The 21,167-nt window shown below is 45.1% G+C and overlaps 1 protein-coding gene across 2 annotated transcripts in view; it reads left to right on the top strand.

The window, feature by feature from the left end:
• Nucleotides 1–19,130, top strand: part of TESK2 (testis associated actin remodelling kinase 2) — a 115,131-nt gene extending 96,001 nt beyond the window's left edge. For both annotated transcript variants that reach the window (XM_034778167.1, XM_034778168.1), the window contains 3 exons: nucleotides 2,964–3,050; nucleotides 11,199–11,346; nucleotides 13,958–19,130. In XM_034778167.1, the coding sequence (XP_034634058.1) occupies nucleotides 2,964–3,050; nucleotides 11,199–11,346; nucleotides 13,958–14,970 (1,248 nt within the window). In that variant the 3' untranslated portion in view covers nucleotides 14,971–19,130. The remainder of the gene's footprint in view (nucleotides 1–2,963; nucleotides 3,051–11,198; nucleotides 11,347–13,957) is intronic.
• The last annotated feature ends 2,037 nt before the right edge of the window (nucleotides 19,131–21,167 follow it).

The raw sequence follows: 21,167 nt of genomic DNA on the forward strand, positions 1-21,167 counted from the left end.
TCCTTTGGCAGAGCTTCTTGCAGAGAATGGCACTGAGACCACATTTTTAGCACAGGGTTACTCAACCTCCTCCAACTGAAGATTGCATTGGAAACTTGCCAGAAGCCCAAGAGCTGCATCTAATTGGCATAACATGGAACAGATTGCAGCCACCTTCCTGTTTAATACAGAGGGGCAGCTTGAAGAGTCTGCTAGTTTCAGCAAGCAGCGCTCCATTATGGACCAATATGAAATGCTGCATGCTGGGACCAGCATTCTCTGTGGGCCACTCCTCTTTATTAAACAAGTGGCCATGGTACACATTTTGACCCAGCTCTATTTTAGTTTATACTGTATTAAACACCATGAACCTGATCCTGAATCCTTTTGAAGTCCGTGCAAATGCTCCCATTGACTTCAGTTGGTTTAGGTCAGAACCCATCTGTTGAGTAGTTTTTGGTCGTCTTCTTTGGGCTGATGTGAAATTCCCTCCCCCTTCTCCAGTTCAAAAAATTGATAACCACTCAGGATTTAAGATATTGTGAAGCAAGTGTTTTCCTTTCTTCTGTCTCCCTTCAGAAGGGGACACCTTGAGGGATCTGATGATTTTGCAGCTAGTCCCAGTGCAAAATTTTGCAAAGTTGACCACTTCATCAGTTGGCTGTGATGAAAATCTAAAGTTTCCGGTTTCATCACAGACTAACTATGCAATTCATTTACACAGTTTGAACTAATGATGGGAAAACATTGTAATAATACAGAATAGAGCTCCCAGAACCACATGAACAACATTGCATGTGAAAATCTCCTTTGTATTAGTCTACGAACTGTGCACTGTTCTCTCCACTGATGTGATCAATGGCATAGCAGCATGTGCCATAAAATCACCTTGAATAATATGTACTGCAAAGCTCTCAAAGATAGGACCAACTCTGAAAAGTAGTGCTTTTAATTTTATATCTTGCCTCACTGGAACTGGACCAAGCCAATAACCTTAACTTTTTAAACCTATAGACATGATTCAAAACATTTTAAACATGGTGAATTCCCTTCCCTGATCAGCTTTCAGGTTTTGGCAGTTGTTTGTGTCTCTCATTCACTCTACCTGCATGGTGTCCCCCCTCCAGACTTTCCCTGTCTCTAGAGGCTTCCTGTTCTTCTTTTTCTGCACTTTGTTTCATGGCCTGTTATGTTTTACTGTTCACTTTCCTCCCTTTTCTTTCTAATATCTGGTTTCCATGTCCTATTGCCCTTGCTGCTGCTGCTTTTTTCCTCCTTCTCTCTCCCTTCTTACCTTTCCGTTTATTTCCTCTCTATCCTCTGCCCACAACTTCCATTCTCCCTCTCCCCCTTTCTTCCTGTCTTATTTTTCCTGACAGTAACAGACACTGATCAGTCAGCAGCACGTGTTCAGAGCAGTGTCAAAGGGCAGTCTTCTTCCCTAGAGTTTTCATTGGGTGTTGAGGGATCTGTTAAGTCTCATTTTAATATTGATTGAAACCATTCAACCAGTCCCAAATGGAACATGGTGTGACATTCCCTTGGGTACAATCTGGACAGCTATGGCCCCTCAAATCTCCAATCTGGGGTGTCTTTTACACAGCTTTACTGTGAGAACAACCACTCCTGGGCCTGCGCTCACACAGCCTCTAGCATGCAAAATCACTCCCAGCTGAATTGTATGAGTGTTCTAGCTAACCACTCATTCCCAGTCCCAGACTTCTCCCCAGAAATGTGCATGTTGTACTGCCTCACTCTTTCCTTCTGTGCAGTACAAGCTCATAGAAAGTCTGTCATTTCAATAATAGAAGAGGATATGCACAAATCTTGTTATCCCAAATGGAGGTTCCCAAACACTTCAATCCAAACACTGATTTAGATCAAACAAGTTTACTAAGTACAGAAAGAGAGATTTTAAGTGATTACAGATAATGAGGCATAAAAGTCAGTATTAGTTACAAAGAAAATAAAAAATAAAATGCAAACTAATAACTAATTTAGCAAGCTAAATGTATTCAAAGCAAAGGCTGTTCTCACCTCATGCTTTTTGCAGTCTTCACTGACTGAAAGCCTCCCAGCCAGGACCCCTCCCCCAGTTCAGTTTCTCCGATCGGTGTTGCTTCCATGAGCAGAGAGGAATGGAGAAGAGAGGTGATGTGTGTTGAGTGTCCTCTATTCTTATACCTTTCTCTCCTCTTTGAGGATTACCTCCAGCTGGGGTATAGGCGATAGCCAGTCTGTCACACAGGAGCCCCCAGCTGTTTCATTGCCAAAATGTAAATTTCTCATTCATACCCTTCTTCCTGACAAAGAATGGCCATTTTCCCACGCAATAGTCTATTTGATTATGCTGACACCTGTCTGAGGTGCTGACTAGCCTTCTGTCTCCGAGGAACTGGTTTGAGCTGCTTTTCTAACCTTGGAACATGTTATAGCAATGATATACCATAAAATCTCATAACTTTACATACAGTGCTGCTACACTAATTTTATCAGAACAATAATGTTCAGTAGGTTATGAGTTTTCAAATGATACCTCACAAGGCATACTTTGTACAAAATTTATCATAGTCTTGTAAAAGTGGTGATCATACATGCAAAGTGTGTCACACCTGGGTCCCTTCATAATTCTGTCCTGCTTTGAATAGCTGTAAACTAAAACAATAGATACACATTGGAATTGTGCAGAAATCTGGAACTAGAAGGTAATGAATTATGACCCGGTTCAGGAAGAATGATGGCTTTGAAGTCAAATCATTCTCCTGAAAACCTTTTCTAGCAGATAATCCCCATGGGAAATTCAGTCTGCCCATTGTAGTGCATGAAGTTTTCTCACAAATGCTCACTTCCCTGTGGCTGCTTGCAGAGGTGGTGTTAATGGTTATTCCTGATAACTGTATGTAGTAACCCATGAAATGAAGATGGTTGGGGAAATAGAGGGGAAATATACATCAGGACACTCTTTGTTCTTTCTGTTTGTGCAGAATTTTGGATTAGATTATGATGCCTTTCAGCACATGGTGGGAGACTGTCCACCTGACTTCCTCCAGATGACCTTCAACTGCTGTAATGTGAGTACTCTGCTCAAAGGGGAAGAGCCAAAACCAGCGCCCTCCAAAATCCAGCACTATAGTTTAAAAAAAAAAAAAAAAAATCTAGTGCTCACTCAGCTTCCTGAGCCAGTGGGACTGGCATGTGGAGCAACCTCTAGCAGACTGCCCATGTGTGCTGTGGTCAAAACCAGTTGTGTTTTACTAGCATTACTAGGGTAACGAATCCCTTAGAATCCAGCCACCATCGTGCATAGACCCGCTGATTTATTAGAAATTAATTCTCTGATGTCTTTCTATAAAGGACTGTGTGGAATGGAGCAATATACAATAAGCTTTCAGCCAGCCATTGGCGTAAAACTGTAATGATACTTAGCTGTGAGGTAGCACTTTACATTTTGAAAGCACTGAAGAGATATTGACTGATGTTTAGGTTCCACTCTCCTGTTTTTACAGCTAGCAAAACTAAAGCACGGAGAGATGAAGGGCCAAATTTTCAAAAGTGACCGTTTAATACTTCTTTAATGTCTCTCTGAGTGTTCAGTGTCTGGATGTGCACGCCCATGCACTCTTAATTGGAGATTTTGTCAGCAATGTCTGCAGGTCCATGCCTGCACCCTAGAGACCCTTGTGATCCGGTCTGAAGGTGTGTAGGAAGGGGCTGGACCTGCCGCCACTCCAGTTCCTTCTCAACCACCTGCAGTTTGAGACAGAGCGTTGCAGTGTCCTTACCTAGCTATGCAGTTTGCTACCACTCTATTAACCTTTGGTATTTTCTTTGTTTATAGTTATTTAATACAGTTTGTGCTTTTTTGACAGGGGTGTGTTCCCTTTCCCCATTTCACTTGTCTAATCTGGGCCTGTTTCCCCCCGGGCCTTGATCTGTGGTCTTGAGTATGGGTTACACAATGACCCCAAGCCTCAAACCCTGCCAGACCTGCCATAGGATTTCCCCCCCACCCCACAGCAACAGACATTCAAGCTTCCTCTGCTGCCTGGGACAGACTCAAGGCCTGCTCAGGTTTTAAAGCAGACCTAAGAAATAGGGGGAGGGCAGATTAAAACTCCTTTGATGGAGCACTCGGAGACCGCGGGGTATCGCACAACGTTCTCTGGTACCATCTCATTAGCCAACCAACTACCGACCTCCAGTACCGATGCAGTTACAGGACCCTCTCTGGGCCCCAGTACCAACTCGACCACCAGTACTGGCACCACTTGCCCTTCTGATAGACATGGGGGTTGACACCTCATCTGATTCAGAGGTGTCTATTCAAGGTTCCTCCATTTCTAGCCTCCCTCCGTTGAGGTAAACCCTGCGGCAGGAAACTCCCAGCAAGAGATAAGAATGACAATGTTAAGATCCTGCAACCTTCCCTTAAGCCCCACTACAATGGACTTATTGGAACCCATGGGCCCCTTATGGTGTCCATTTCTATAGGGTCCCATCTTGCAAGAGGACACACCAGGAACCACCACCAACGCTCTTAGGTCCTGTTCCACGGGAGGGTCTTAAACAGGAGCAAAAGCCAGCTGAGGAAGAAGAAACACGACCTTCCCACAGATCCTCCTCCTCTCCAGATGAGCTGTCATTCCTGCCCAACTAGCCTGTGCTGATGACTTCAAGGCCTTACACGTTCTGTTGGAGGAGATACGGGAACCCCAACATTTCCTAATGGACAGCCTTCATGTATCCTCAGGGCAAAATCGCCTTCCCATCAACCATGCTCTGGTGGTGTTCGTCCATACGGTTTGGCAAACTCCAGCTTCTGTGCTCCTGTGTGTAAATGGACTGACAAAAAGTACTACATCCCACCCAGAAGCTTGGAGTGTTTTTTTCCTCTCGCTCCACGCCCAGCTCCCTGGTTGTCAAGGCCTCCAGGCCTCTCTCAATGTTGCTGACACAGCTGCATGTTCTGTAGCTACGGCAATAATCAAATGCCAAGCTTTTCGGCTGCAGTCCTCTAGCCTCCCCGGGAGGTACAAAACACCATTGAGGACCTTCCCTTCGAGGGCCTCAGGTTATTTAGTGACATCACAGACTGGTCCCTTTGTTCTCTTAAAGACTCCCGGGCAATATTAATGAGTTTTTTGGGCACCTGCGACAAGCAGAAAATACCATGGATTGCAGACACCTCAACAGTCTCACCAAATCCAGCACCAGCCCATAGGACCAGCTGAACCTCCCGGAAGAAGCCCAGGTTCACTAAGAAAGGGCTGTCTTTTGCAGCAACCTCACAGTCAGCAAAACCCTGAAAACAACTGCTTTGACCATTGGTCAAGGGTCACAAACTCTCCCACTGCAGATCCTATGCTGCACCTATCCCCCCATCACCCTTACGGGTATTGTCTTTCCCATTTTCTACCTTTTTTGGGAGCTCATCACCTTAGACAGATGGATCCAGGAGATGAGTTCTACAGGTTACTTCATCCAGTTCAGCTTCTTTCTGTCCTCCGTCCTCACCCCCGTACCTCTTCAGGGACCCTTTTCACAAGGGTCTCTTGAGGCAGGAGGTACAATCTCTCCTAATGCTAAGGGCAATCAAACCTGTTGCACTGGGCTTTGTCAGAAAAGAGTTCTATTCTCGGTACTTCCTGGTCCCAAGGTAAAATGGAGGGTAGAGACCAATTCTGGACCCCAGGACTCTGAACACCTTTGTTCGCTTTCAGTGATTCAGAATGGTAACCCCAGCAGTGATAATGCCCTCCCTGGATCTAGGAGATTGGTTTGTCTCCCTTGCTCTTTAGGATACTTATTGTCATATTGTCACTCACTCCTCGCCCAGATGCGTGTGACTTTTCATGGTTGGCAGGGACCGCTATCAGTATAATATCCTACTCTTTGGCCTTTCCACTGCCCCAAGGGCTGCTGCAGCCCATCTTCTCCACATAGGAATAATAATCTTTCCCTACCTGGCTGGCTGGCTCCTGAAAGGTTGCTCATTTCTCAAGGTACAGACAACAGCCAGTATGGTCCTATTTCTGTTCCACTTACTCGGCTTCCTTCTCGATGCAGAAAAGTCTACCCTTACATCCACTCATCAAATAGACTTCATCAGCGCCACTCTGCTTTTCTACCACTACCAGAACATACTTGCCCAAAGACAGATTTGTCACGATGTCCAACCTTGTTTCAACAATACCATACAGCCTGCAAGCTACAGCAAGGGCTAGCCTGCAAGTCCTGGACCACGTAGCAGCCTGTATGTTTGGGATACCCTTAGCAAGACTACGCTCTGTGTCTTCAAGCCTGGCTGAGAAGCATCAGTGTCCCCCAACAAGCACAGTCTAGCCAAGTGGGTGCCAGTACTTCAGAGGGTCCTTAATTCCCTAAATTGGTGGAAAGGCCACAAAAAGGTGTTTGTGGGAGTTCCATTTTTTCAGTCTCTGCCCACAAGGATCATCACTACAGACTCCTCCCTGATAAACTGGGGTGCACACTCCCAAAATGTCACAGCTCAGAGCAAATGGACCCCTCATTGGGAGTGTGCATTACAACGCCTCAGGTGGAGATCCTTCATATCGACATATTAGAGTTCAGAGCTGTTTGTTACACTTGCCAGCATTCCCACCCCACATCTGGGGCCATCTGATCAGAATATTGCTGGACAATAGAGCAGCAATGTATTATATCAACTGACAATGAGGAGCAAGGTTCCAGTCTTTATTCACTGAATTGCTAAAACTATGGAACTGGTGCTTATCACACCATATACGGATCTCAGCAGTTTATCTACCAGGAGCACAGAACACAATGGCGGGTTTCCCTATTGACCATGAGTGGGAGCTGAACAACAAGGTATTCTGAGAGATGTCTTACCTAGGGTCATCCAGAGAGAATCTCTTTTTGTGATGCCATCCAGTGCAAACAAGGGGAGTGTGTTTCCACAACTTGACTGGAGATGCTCTAGTCATCCCTTGACCTGGCATATTGCTATATGCTTATCCCCTGATGCCTTTCCTGCTCAAGGTCCTGAACAAATGAAACCAGAAAAATGAGTAACCTGCCTTCACCATGACAGTGCTAAGAGGATGGTGTAGTTCCCAGAGCTGATTCGTATATGTCTGTCTGTCTACTCTCTTCTCCACCTTCCCCTGACAGCGAATCTCCTTGTCCAGGAGTCGGGACCCACCCCCTCTTCACTTCAAGGCATGGCTACAAGATGACTCTGTGCTATAGAACAAGTCTGCTCCCCAGAGCCACAAACAGTGTTGCTTAATGATAGAAAACCCTTGACAAGACAAACTTACCTCCAGAAGTGGAAACGCTTCCAGACTTGGTGCAGCCAGCAGTCTATATCTCTGCTCGAGTCCTGACACACGTTCTGGATTACCTGCTGAATTTAAAAACCAAGGCTGATTGCTGAACTCCATTAAGGTTCATCTAGCTGCCATCACAACTTTTCATCCCTTTCCCCCATCCCTTCATTTGTCCCTTAAAACCTCGTTCTTCACAGCCATCATCTCAGCCAGGAGAGAGGGGAGCTTGGAGCCTTAATGGCTGATCTACTAGTGTTCTCTTGTGGTAAGGTGACACTTCGCCCACACCTTCACTTTCTACCTAAAAGTTCTTCAGACTTCCACATTAATCAGGAGATTCACATACTGGCATTTTTAAGAAACCCGCCTCCATACGCTGGACGAAAACAGAGCTCTTGCCTTTTACCTAGATGGGACTAGGCCCTTTAGAGATTCACCTAGAAGGAATGAAAGGACAGGCGATTTCCACCCAAAGACTGTCCAGTTGGGTTGCAGGATGCATCTTAATTATGAAGCCAGGTGGGGAGAGGGAGGGTTGTGTCCCCAGCCCCATACTTGTTCCACCAGGACTCAATCTACATCTGTAGCCCTACTGAAAAATATATCCGTCTCAGACATCTGCAGGGCAGCCACCTGGTCTTTGGTGCACATGTTTTCCCACCACTATGCTCTTGTGCCTTCTTCGAGAGCTGACGCAGCTTTCGGGGACACTGTTCTACAGTCCCTACTCAGTCCATCTCCTTGGCACCCTCCTTTGTAACTGAGGTACTGCTCAGGAATCTCCTGATGCGGAGCGTCCATAGGGACACTGCTCAAAGACGAAGAGGAGGTTTCTTACCTTGTACAGGAACTGGAGTGCTATGAGATGGGCATCCTTATGGGTGCTGCACTACCCACCCTCTGCCTTGGAGTCTTTCGCTGGATTTTCATGGTTTAGAAGGAACTAGAGTGGCAGCAGGTCTGACCCTTCCCTACATACCCCTGTACCGGCGCACAAGGGTGTCTAGGGTGCAGGTGTGGACCCACAGACTTTGCTGACGAATATCTCTTATCAAGAGTGCCCAGGCATGCATACATTCTGACATGGAGCACCCTAGGGGGACACATCTCGAATTCCAGTTACTGTAGAAGGTAAGTAACCCCTCCTTGTGGCTGTCTCGCTTATTGGGTGGCCAGCTTACCGTTTCTTTTAGGCATGATTTTGAGGAACCTGAGCACCTGAATGAATTCAGTTGGAAATGTGGGCCCTCTGCTGCTTTGATAATCAGATCCAACAGTGTCAAGCTGCACAGAGCCAAAAGCCGCCTGGTCTAGAGGAATGGGGGGAAGGGAGTCAGGAACACCCAGGTTCTGTTCTTGATGCTGCTAGTGACTTTTCCCTATGACCACGGGGAAGTCACTGCACCGCTCTGCCTTGATTTCCCCATTAATTCAGTGAAGAGAACACTTCGCTGGGGTGTTGTGAGGATCGATGAATGTTTATTAAGTGCTTTGAACATTTGAAGTATTCTATCTAGTGAGTGCTAAATAGCTTTATTCGAGCTAGGGTTAAAATGTGAGCGTTCCCAGGGCCAGGCTTAGTCGGTTAGACCCTGGGGCATGATTGAAAGCCGCTTCCCAGCACTAGATGCTTTTCTCTGAGAGGGTAAATGATTTTTATATTCTCATATAAGGCTTAGGTTTATTTACAGAAGGAGAATTGTTACTCATCGACTCGCACCAAATGCGCTTCCCAATTAAACGTTCCTTCTTGGCGTGTGACTGTGGGCCCAAAAGCAGCACCAGGAAATAAATTGAAACAATTACCCCACAGATTTAACCATTAACAAAATTCCTTTCACTGTAGGACATATTGTAATTCATTCAACAAATACACATGGCGAAAAGGAACCCAGATAAGGTTTCCTTGAATCTTTACACGCTCTTTGTGCTTTGCTAGTAAGCAATCTTGCTTGTATACCTCAAGGTCTGCGCGGAGGGTGGAAGCAATCATATGTCATGTTCTTATTATTTCACAAGTCAGCAAACAGTAATGGAAACTGTGTGGCTCAGCATAATTAGCTGCACCATAAATATGCAGAGACCTGGTGTTTCCTGCAGCAAGTGACAACGTTTAAGGCTGCCTAGGGAGAGCAGTAAAAACAGAAATACAAGTTCAGTGCATAAAAAAACCTTCTGTAATTCACTGTTATGGTTGAATTTAAACATGGCCAAGCCAGGAAATCCAAAATCGAAGTCCCCACTGCAGCTATAAGTCTCACGGCATGCAAACTTACAGATGAAACCATGTATGTTCATTCCAAAAGTCCTGTGGGTATAAGGTGGGCTGTGGGATCTATGGTCTTGAGGGCTGAATTCTCCGCTGCACCAGAGCAGATTTGGAGTAGCTGAGGAGGGAAGAGGCAAAGGTGTCTCTAAGCTACCTTTCTCTACCCCTCACAGATCCTGGCCTAAGAGCCGTTCTAATTTCTTACAGCTTGCAGTGGTCCCCGGGGTCCATTACATGGATAAGGATTGCCAAAGCAGTGTGTTCTGGCGCCACCCCTTCCCACTCTCTGTTGCATGGAGAGAGATTAGAGCTGGCTATGCTGGCTTTACGCCACCCAGATAGTCTCCTATGTCAGAAATACCCAGCTGCCCTTTTGTGCCATTTAAATGGGGGCTGAGGATTTGGTCATGTATTCTTTATTGTTGTATGTCTGAATTCTCCACCATAGAATTGCAGCCATGGCCAGTGGTTTTAGTTTTCGTCAGTCGATTCCATCTCCTAGGAACTGCAGGGCAATTTCAGGGAAACCTTTGGAAGCCTTGTACAAAGCATTGCTGCCTCCTGAGCATTGTGTTGCGGGTGGGATCGGTCTGAGGCGATCTGTACTGCAAGGACTCTGATTTTGGAGTCGGGAATTTCTTCTCTGTTTGCCTCTAGCTGATGGTCTTCCTTGTGTTTCTAGCTTTGCATTTAAGTTAATTTTTATCTGCAGAATTAAACCGTTTTACGTAGAGCAGCTTAACACACAACCTGTGCTAAGGCCCAGGATCTAGTAGGCAATCCCCGTCTTGAGTAGCCACTTGAAAGGGTCACCATGGTTTCCCATTAAGCTCGTTTTAACCTTTACCTAGAGACCTATTTCCACTAGGCAACAGATGTTCGCTGACTCAGTGGTGGTCCTGTAAGATGCTTTTCACAGTGTATTGGCTTTATCTACCTATATACAGTCTCTCGCTTCTTGTCTGCTGCAGGAATTCTGTAGTAGAGATCCAGGACCAACATACTGGGCACTATGTGGAAACGAACAAGGGCAAAGTGGAAAGCAATAATATTTAAAGGTGTCGGATTCTTGTCTAATCAGCTAGGCTGTCCGGGCGGCGTTTCATAACGGCTGCTAGTAGTTCAAGAAAAAAATTAAAAACTTTTTTAAAATAGTGACATGCCTACGCAGGAACAAACAGCTCTGAGTATAATTTGCACTGATCCTGGCATCCTTTGAAACTGGATGGATATGTAATCCTTCAGAAGTTACTGGGATCCAGAAATGAGATCCTGGCACTATGAACTCCCCCATACAAATAGGAACATTGCACTCCCCCTTAAGGAGTTTGTTTAGGCTCCAGACCATGTCCACTACATAAGAAGCCTGAGGCTTGACAGTTAATTGTGAAGTCTTCCGTACAGCTAGGCTTAGATTTACTAATGGACATAGGCTGTGATACGTACTTGCTGTTTTACCCCCACTTACTGTCACGAAGTTTGCACTGGGCATGGAATTATGTTCCACTTCCTAACAGCCCCCACCAAATAATCTGAATTTACTAAATTCCTGAAAATTGTCCCTTCATCTACACAGCTCTGTAGAGAGGATGGCTTGGCGGAGACTACTTGATTTATTTGGCTTTTGCATACATTCACAGATGGACCCAAAATTACGTCCTTCATTTGCCGACATCGTCAAAACACTGGAGGAGATTTTAAACCGCCTGAGAAATGAGGAGTCTGAAAGAGAGAGGAAGTTGCCGAATCTGGATGGCCCAGAGAGAAAACCGATCTCGATTTCCAAAGGTGTGAGTGAGGGGGGTGCATTTCTGCAATGGCTGTTAGAGATGACTGTAGTGAAGATAAAGTGCTTCATGTCACAAGGGACAGTTCCTTCTACCCACTTTCTGCAAAAAATGTAAAAACAGAAGTAAGATTTAAGACTTTTTTATTTTCTCCCAGTTCCTTTAATGAGCTCCATCTTGCGCAGTGTGCTGGAAAAACCTTGCTTCAGTATCTGATCATAAAGGGAATACAGGCGCTCCTGCTCTGAGACGGACGGATAGTCTACCTAGACCAACAATGTCTGTCTGTTGCTCGGGTATTACAAGCACCTGACAACGAAGTGCTGACATGGCCCATGTAGAGGAAGAGGCTACCCCTGACAGGCACTCTTAATCACAATGACCTCTCTATCTCCTGCCACAGTACCACACATTCCTTGCAGGCCCTGTTTTATAGAGAACAACTTCAGACCAAAGTTATTGGCCCTTCTTGTACGTTTCCTTCCTTCTGTAAAGCCGGATGCCTTAGTACCACGGGTCAAACTGTACACAGGCCTCTGAGGGAAAGGACATTTTTAGAGACCTCTATAACCAGTCAAAAAGCTGTAACTCCTACTGTTGCAGATTTAAGCGCTCAAATCGTGCAAGTAGCTAGAGCTACAAATAAGTGTTGTAAAGCAGTGAGGGGATTCCAGGGCCTCACAAGTTGCTGAGGGGTTTGGGCTGGCAAAATGAATCCTGGTAGAATTGGATTTGGAGGTAGACAGTGGTGCATGATAAATGCAATTTTTCATGTCCTGTCAGTGTGGCACATGGTTTATCTCCACCACACCCTGATATAAATATAGTTCTCTGGTGTATGTATATGTAGCATTTGTGCAGTGCTTTGGGATCCTTCAGGATAAAGGGCACAGTAGATACAAGATTTTTATCTCTTGCCCAGAAATGCTGTGAGCTCTGGAGAAAAAACTAAAACCGAAACCCAGCGGTGGAATGTTTGGTGGCCTGGAGTGCCTTCCTGTGCAGCACCTTAGTGCCACCTAGTGTGCGGAGGGATAGGAGCTATTGTTGCAGGATAGTGAGAAGTCTGACTAGTTTGCAGCTTTTATAGAGTTGGCTTTTGGGGTTGAAACCCAATAGTTCACTTTTAAAAATCAAAAAGTTCTACATTGCAAACCAAAGAGGGTGTGTACCAATGGGGTGCTGGCTAGGGGGAAAGCATGTGCCATGGGAAGCTCCCCTTCTTACTCCCTCCATCCCCAGCAGCTCTCAGGTTCCCATAGTGATAGGGAGCTCTTACACAGTATTCTTTAACTGACCTCTTTCACTCTGGGCCAGTCATGTCCTTCAGAGCACAATCTAAACTGTAACAGGGTCTGAAGGAAAAGTAGGTATCTATATGCATCTATCCCGCAAACAAAAATCCTGAGAAGAAAATATTTCACTTCCCATCTAATCAGTCAGCATTGCCCTGTGGTAGCTGAGGGGGACTTCCAGAGGCACCAAGCCCCAATTGAAAGTCAGTAGTAGTTAGGTGCTAACTCTCAGGAGAGCCTTTTAAAAAATTTCCTCCTGAATAATTATGAATATCTTTTTCCATCCTGTTCTAACGATGCAGCTTTTATTACATGGATTTAAACAGTGTTTATAACCTCTTGTTACAAAGTCAAACTGCTGTCTCCCTAGTTTCTGCACTGGATAATGTACTGTGTGAAGGCTCATATGGAATTTAATCTCTCCACTTCCAGAGGGAAGTATTGATTTTTTTGCCTTCACCTTTCACAGCACGGGGGTGTCTTAAGCTTTTAGTGAAAACCTCACTCTCAGCGTTTTTGTGTTAGTGTTTTGTGCTCTAGCTTTTTTTTAATGGTAAGTTTCCTCAACAGATCCTGCACTTGAGTTAGTTCTGCTAGTATATGGGACACAAAAGAGGCTAGAAAAAGAAAACGGCTACTAACTATTCCCTTCAAAAGATCTGTCCATTGGCCTGTCAATTTACTGACATGGGACTTGACGCACCACTCAGAATGTAGGGTTTGTATAATCATTCATATCAAAGTTTGTAAAACGATCATCTCCTTTGGGTTTTCACTTCCCTGCTGTATTGTAAAACCAAAACTAGCATTGCTCCTAGTGTGGACAGATTTGACCATTAAATAATAGTTAAACTGACCAGTCTGAGTGAAATGAAGAAAGTAAAACTGCACCAATGGTGAAAAGCAAATTCTAACTTCAGAATTACTTCAGTTTGAATAATTTAAGAGGTTAGTAGCACAGGGAAGCAATACTTTTAAATGATTCTTTCAATTGTCCTTTTTAAATTAAAAAAAAAGTCGCAAAAGGATACGGCTCCATTTTAGGATGCTAGATGTGTATCGCTCTGCATTCAGCATGCGCTGCACTTAGGAATGACGGGAACAAAACTTTCCAACCTTCCTTCCCACAGGGATCCCATGCAGGAACTCACAGTTAACCCAAGAGCGTGTGTTTGTGGAGGATGCTCCCTGTAAGAGAGCATCATTTATAAGTCAGGAATCTCCCCCTTCCTTGTAAGGTTGTGACCCAGCTGGAGTGAGCCAGGCCACCAGCATGCCTGGCCACAAAGCTAAAGGTGTTTCTCTTCTCCTATCCAGGGCTGATTGAAAAAGGACAAGGAATAAAGCGATTGAGTTCACTGGATGACAAGATCCCGCCGAAGTCACCCCGCCCACGCCGCAATATCTTGCTGTCACGCAGTCAGTCGGATATCTTCTCCCGCAAGCCTTCCCGGAAGATCAATGTACAGGACCCCTACTACACACCAAGCAAGGGGGCAGCACGGAAAGTCAACCCCTTCAATGCCAGGGAAGATCTGAAGGGGGGGAAGATCAAATTCTTTGACATGCCAAGCAAGTCTGTGATCTCCCTTGTGTTTGACTTGCACTCCCCAGAGGCAGAGGACTGCCTGAAGGCTAGCCAGCTCCTGTCCAGGCAGGCTTATAGCACGGACTGGCAGGAATTTTCCTTCTCCCCTGGGAGGCGGTGCAGATCTCTCCCAGTCTCTCCCGAACTTCTGCATAAAGATTATGTCCCTTTTGGGGGTCTGTCTTCAACGGTCAGTAGGTGCGACTCGACCCAGCTGGGGGCTGAGATGCGGCAAAAACTCCTGAGCAGCAGTAAGTATGGAGTATCAGAAATCCCTCCCTTTCAGGTCAGATCTCACAGGCAGGACTCTCCTTCGGTGCCAGAGCAGGAGGAGGACATGGACTACTCAGATGGGCCAGAGTCCCAGGAGGAAAATGGATTCTGTCCTGTGAAGAACACCAGAGAGGATCCAGGATATAACCAGCTGCTAGTGCAGGCTCAGCCCGAGTCCCTAAGATACAAGAGGAGCTCAGCCCAGAATTCGGTCAGCTCTGAGGATGGCAGCTCCTTGAGAGTGTTTGCGAGCTGTGCCTCCTCTGAAGACATGGAGGTGGAAGATGAGATCCGCAAGAACTTGCTGCCAGAGGCTTCCAAGCCTCCATTCAGTGTTAACCCCTCTGTGGAGCTTGGCAGAGACACGTTGTCATTTGAAGTCCTGGATATGGACAGCTCTGCCCCACTTTCACTGGCACCTCCTAATATGTCAGCGTCTGGCAGCACACAGTCAAAATGTGACATTTAAGGAGAGGGCTTAAAACCCAGATACATTCTTGTGGGAACACACGGTCCCCATTCACTTAGTTTTTAACTTTTTCTGGTAGTGCTAAGTCTTGGATATTTCAGTGGATCATAGAAACCGGCCATCAAACAGGAGGCTGCAAAGCGCATCTGAAGAGACAGTATTTTTTTATTTTATTTGTAAATGTGTACATCGTCCCTTAGCTCACTACAAGAGGCAACTACTGCAACCAGCATTGGGCAGGATGCCCACCTGGGGTCCCATAATCATTGCAGGGCGGTATGCAGCAGGAGCTTGGTAGTGTGCAAGTGATTTGAACCCCAGCCCTGCATCTTTCACTTGAGCACTCTGTCTACCTGGTGCATGTGAATTCAGTTGGGAGCCTTGTCTGATAGGCTCTCTCTTGGACAGTGCCAGGCAGATACAGATGCCTTCAGATCTCTAACAGGATCTGCAGGCTCACACCACACTCTGGAACAAACTGATTTCAAAAGCAAGGAAAACACAAATCTTCTGCCTGTAGCCGTCTGAACACTTAGCAGCACGCCCACGTACCTGCTGAGTAACAGGAGGAAACCATTCTCTTGTATGCTTCTTGTTCCCTGGGATTCAGTTTCTGATACAGTGATCTGTTAGTCCCAGTGAAACAGGCTGGCTTGACAGCCTTGGAGACTGCAGACCCGGGTGCATCCCTACAGATACAGCACAGGACACAACACTTTAGGTTTTCCCCCATACACGCAGCCGTCTGTGTATCTAACCTGCCACCGAGGGAGATTACTGTTGGGTTGAAAGAGGGGTAGCTCAGGCACATTCATTCACTGGCCTCTTGTGAAACCATAAATAAAAGCTGTGTGTTGTGGACATTTGTCCATGAGGAACTGAATTGACACCATGAACTCTTTCCACATCCACCCACCAAACAGCATTCTGGGAACAACTCACTACTGACCGTGGCCAGGCTTGAATCAGTGCCCCAGAGACCAAAGGGTGCTGTTATCCTTGTCCAGTCCTGTGAGACATCCCATTCCTCCTCATGTGGGGCCGTTGCCACTGCAATAACAGTCTGTCCCTATTTACAGCAAGCAGCTTGCTTAATAAGTTTGTCAGAGAATAAAAACCCACAGTGCGATGGAAGTTGACAGCAAAGCTTTCAGCTGTGTGCATGCAAATCTAAAGAAACCTTTCCCTGAGAAGGGGATTAGGACAGACTCACGAGAAAGGCCCTCGGCTTGTTAGAGACACTGAAGAAAATCAATTTCTCCCCCTAAATTCCATGTTCTGTATTGCTTTGGCAAAAAGAAAATAACGGGCACGTGTATCTCCATTTGCTTCTGCCTTCAGCAACCGTCCGAGTGCAGTTTTCTTTTTCCACCAGAACGTAAATTTGAAAGAAACAATAGTGTGTTTAAAGCCAGCCACTGCATTTGTGTGGGTCTGAGAGTCAGGTGCTAGCCGTGCGGTAGATATACATGGAAAGCTTGTCCAGTGGTTATATTTGCACAGCTTCCTATATGGTCCTTTCACCTGCACTTCCCCAGATAAGAATGTGTGGGGTTTTGTCTGCATTAGCATTCCTGGTTCTCACCGGGCCGCATAGCAGCTTCTCTGTAAGACTGACATTCACAACAGCCCCTCTGTATCGCTTAATGGCCCCTGGTACTGGAGTGAATTTCTCCCCAAGTACTAACTTGGAAACTCGTGTTTCAGCGCTGCAGCCTTGGGAGGACTCAGCGCTGATGATGGGAGAGGAAATATAAAGCAACAGTGTCCCTTGATGGAAATGAGGTTATTCCTCTGCTTGTCTCACCCCAGAGAAATAGAGGATGAGGAAGAAGGGGTTTTTAGAGACCAGCTAGGAAGGTTGTTTGAGAACGAGGGACGCAACCTGGGTTTGTGGGGTGGTAAATTGTCTCCTGGGCCATGGATTACTTAAGATTTCCTCTCTCTAAGTGCTTGCGTGAAAGTGGCCAGCTGCATTGCCCCTTCCCATTGACTGTGAAGAATTAAATAGGAATCCCTGGGCCTCCTGGAATTCCTTAGCACAGGTCTTGCCAATGGGACAGGTCTTGGTAGCTTGAAAGAAAAAAATGAGATTGTCTAACCCTTCTTTGCTCCTGCACTCCCCCTCTGTCACAAAGGTGCTGATTTCTAGAGCAATCCTTTCTTTCCTTCTCTGGTAGTTTTTCTGTCTTGTGTATCCTCTCGGGGTGGTTGGGAGGCTACAGAGTATAGAGCTTCTTGGCTGGCAGGTGCTACCCACGTACATGCAGTTTCTGTTCAAGGCTGAGAAACTATCAAGCTAATCAAAGTAACAATCATCCAGCTGCTGCTTGTTTTACAAGTGTAGCCTTTGGCAAAGGAAACCATCCTCACCAGCTGCTATTTTGTCACCAGGCAGGGTTAGGATTGTGACTTCAGGCAAATGAGCAATAACAAGAAGTGTTTCTATCTGGAAGCATCACTGGGCTGCAGGGAATCTAACCCGCATCCTACTTCTGCCTTCACTCCCACTGCAAAGACTGAGTAAAGAACTGCGCCTCCTTGTTTGTTTGGAGATCTTAAAACGATGATGCTGCTGCAGCAGCATGTCACTGGGGATGCCTGTTGCACTGGAAGTTCTGCTTTCACCTCTTCTGTTAAGCCTGACTGTGAAGCTCTTGTGGTGACAGGCATGGGGGACATCCATGGCTCCAGTCCGACTGACCTCTCCTGCCCTGGGTGAATTGTTTCCTTGCTTCAGTATCTTTTAAAATCTGTGTTCCCCAGCCGTTTCATAAACACCATGGCTAAAATAATTTTTGGGGGGTGGGGGGCCGGCGGAGTATTCCATTGTTTAAACAGAAAGCCAGCTGCGTTGTGTAGGGCACGGCCCTGTCGTTTCCAGCCCGTGGTGCCGAGTTGGAGATGGGTCACAGAGATGGAAATGCCAAGGAATGGTGAAGGACTGTTCGCATGACGTCTTTCCCAAGTACCAGGTTATGTGGTGGGAGTGGCACATGTATGTAAGTCTGGTTTTTCAATTGGTAAGTCTCGGAAAACCAAGACTTTCTGCGGTCTGATTTGGTTAACACTAACCGTAAACTGACCATCTGGCCACGCAGAGCCAGGCTAGACTAGATTGGTTAGATGGAGCTTGGTCGCTTGTCCCTCCACAGATGCTGTTGTCCTACCCGGTGTAGTTAGTAGCCCATACTGTGAGGCAGCTTCTCCCAGCTATTGATGACCATTAATACAAACTGCTAAAAATGAGTTCAGGCAAACCACTCATTTCACAGTAATGCGATTAAAAGTTGTTTTGTTCCGACTGAATTTTATCATGTTTTTGACTTTCTAATGGACGCAATTCTGGCTTTTTAAACTATTTCTAGACACTGCTACGTCTCCTGAAGAAATCTCACCTAAATTCACTTCAGCTCTTTCTATGTTGGATTCATTTAAATGTCTGTTATAAGCTATTTTGTAGTTGTTGCTGATTGGTGACATACAAGTAAGAGAGCACATGTGGTAAATTGCTGCCCCTGAAAAGAAGCAGACGCAGGGCAAAGGGCTACAATGGGTTTATTCTACTTTGTTGAAAGGTGTTGCTGTACAGAACGTTTCTTGCCAGTACAACTAAAGACACTTGAATAATTCCTGTTTGCACTTAATGCTATTGTTATACTGCATGTCACTACATTTCTATGCAAAAACAAATAACCTTTTTGGGCAGGTGGATATTTGATTAAATAAGTTTAAAGATCTTTGCAAGATGATCTATTTTCATATTTATGAAGGAGTTTTATGTCTTAATATTTTGCAGTCTGTAAATAGCTAAACTTGTAATTAAAGGCTTAGGAAGAAGTTTGTAGCCTGTGTACAATAGTAAGTTAACACTGCCAGAAAAAAATCTTTGCAAAACAAGTTTTTTCTAATATTGTGGATATTTATGAATATGTAAAGAAAGCAAATCTTGTTTTTATGTTGATTGATCTTCTGACTTTGATGTTTTTTGAACTATGGAAATGGTGTATGTTTTATTGGAACTGCAATAAGAAGTAACCAAAGATGAATCTAGTTAAATATTTTCATAATTTTTTTTCTTGGTCAGTTTTGTAAACTGTTTCCCAACTTGCTTTCAAAATAAAAATAAAACAAAATGATTATTCTTGTGGTCAAAAGGACAAAAGTGGAAAAACTGATTATCCCACAAGCTCATTAAAGTGTTCACAGTTCCTAGTTATGAAATAAACATTTGGTTTCATATAGCACCTTTATAAAGTGCGGAGTTACATGCAGTGGTACCAGGAAAAAAAAAAAGGCCTCACACATGCATCCTATGCAGGGCAATCTTGGCATCCAGGCTACTTATCCGTTGTCTCTTCCCAAAGTGTCTTATGCTGCTCAGCGCCTAGAAACTGACTGCCCCACAGCATCAGCAGCCCACCTTGTTCTTTGGCAGACAGTGACTGATGTTGCAAAAGGATAGAAAACCAGAAGCACGTATGGTATTGTAGAGAGACTAAATGAGACAAGGGCCTAGATCCTCAAAGGTATTTAAAAGCATCTAACTCCCATTGATTTCGGTGAGAGTTGGCTCATCTCCTCAAAGGCACTTAACTCTCTGAAATCAATGGGAGTTGGATGCTTAAATACCCCTGAGGATCTGAGCCAAGGTCCCTACCCTGAAGAACTGATCTAAAATAGAAATAACACCTAGACTGCAGTAAAGCCAGGCAAGGGATGTTCACTGTCTTGGGTGTTTTGCATATGTACACTTGGGGTTGTGATCATTGAGTTGATGTTTTAGTGAAGTTGGACATGTCTATGTGCATATTTGTTTAGGAAAAACAAAGTTAAGTATTTTAGGAAAAATTGTCAGCGCGGCCACCAGCAAGAGTTGGTGGCTGCACTCTGAAGCCACCAAAACATTTGTTGAGAGAACCCCTGGGCTAGATGCCTTTGCAGGTAATAGTATTGTAATACAACACAGTGTGAGTGTATTTGATTTGGTACCACAGGGCATTTTGATTTTTAAAAAGCGATATAAAATTAATATGGCATACATTCAGTAGTTAAAAAATGGCTGATAGGTCTCAAAATGGAATTGTAAATGATTAATGACAATCAAATAGGTGTGTTTCTAGTGGGTTCCTGCAGTGATCAGGTTTTGGCCCCATGCTATGTCATTTTTATTGAAGAAAACATAAAATCATCACTGAAAGTTTGCAGATGACACAAAAACAAGGGCAGGAAGCAGTAAATAACGAAGAGGACAGGTCACTTGCACAGTGATCTGGAGTGCTTGGTAAGCTGAGTGCAAACAAACAATATGCATTTTAATATGGCAAAACATTACAGGATGGGGGATTCTCTCTTGGGAAGTAGTGACTCTGATTTGGGGATGGATAATCAGCCGAACACGAGCTCCCAGTGAGATGCTGTGAACAAAGAGCTGATGCGATCCTCGGATGCATAAACAGGAACATTAAGTAGGAGGAGAGAGGTTATTTTATCTCTGTATTTGGCACTGGTGTGACTGCTGCTGGAATTGTGTACACAGTTCTGGTGTCTACAATTCAAGAAGACTGATCAACTGGAGAGGGGTCAGAGAAGACCCACAAGAATGATGAAAGGATTAGAAAGCCTGCCTTAGTGATAAGCTAAATAGAGTAACTCTTTGAGACTAACCAAGGGAAGGTTGATGATTGCCTTGATTATAGTCTTTAGGTACCTACAGGGGAAACAACTATATAATGAGTTCTTCAGTCTGGCAGAGAAAGGTATAACAATCCAATGGCTGGAAATTCAAGCTCGACTAAGTCAGAATGGAAATAAGGTGTAATTTAAGAGTGAGTAGTTACCCTTGGAACAACTTACCACTGGCCATTTTTAAATCCAGACTGGATGGTTTTCTCAAAGCTCTGCTCTAGGAGGTATTTTGGGGCCGTTCTGTGGCCTGTGTGCTACAGGAGGTCAGACTAGATGATCACAGTGGTCCCTTCTGACCTTAGAATCGCTGAATCCTGCTACAGAGAGAGATGGAGAAGCCTGCTGTTACGTAGGGGTTGCCCCACAACTTGGCTGCTTCAAAAATCATTCCTTCCTACTGAACTGTATCAGGCTCTTGCTGTATTTGGTTACTCTTGGTGTCCACTGGCCCGGGACAGTATCATCCCCGTTTCCCACAACAGTCTTCTGCTGCTGGAGCACAGCGGGGA

The sequence above is a fragment of the Trachemys scripta genome, chromosome 8, assembly GCF_013100865.1.
Source record: "Trachemys scripta elegans isolate TJP31775 chromosome 8, CAS_Tse_1.0, whole genome shotgun sequence".
Lineage (NCBI taxonomy): Eukaryota > Metazoa > Chordata > Testudines > Emydidae > Trachemys > Trachemys scripta.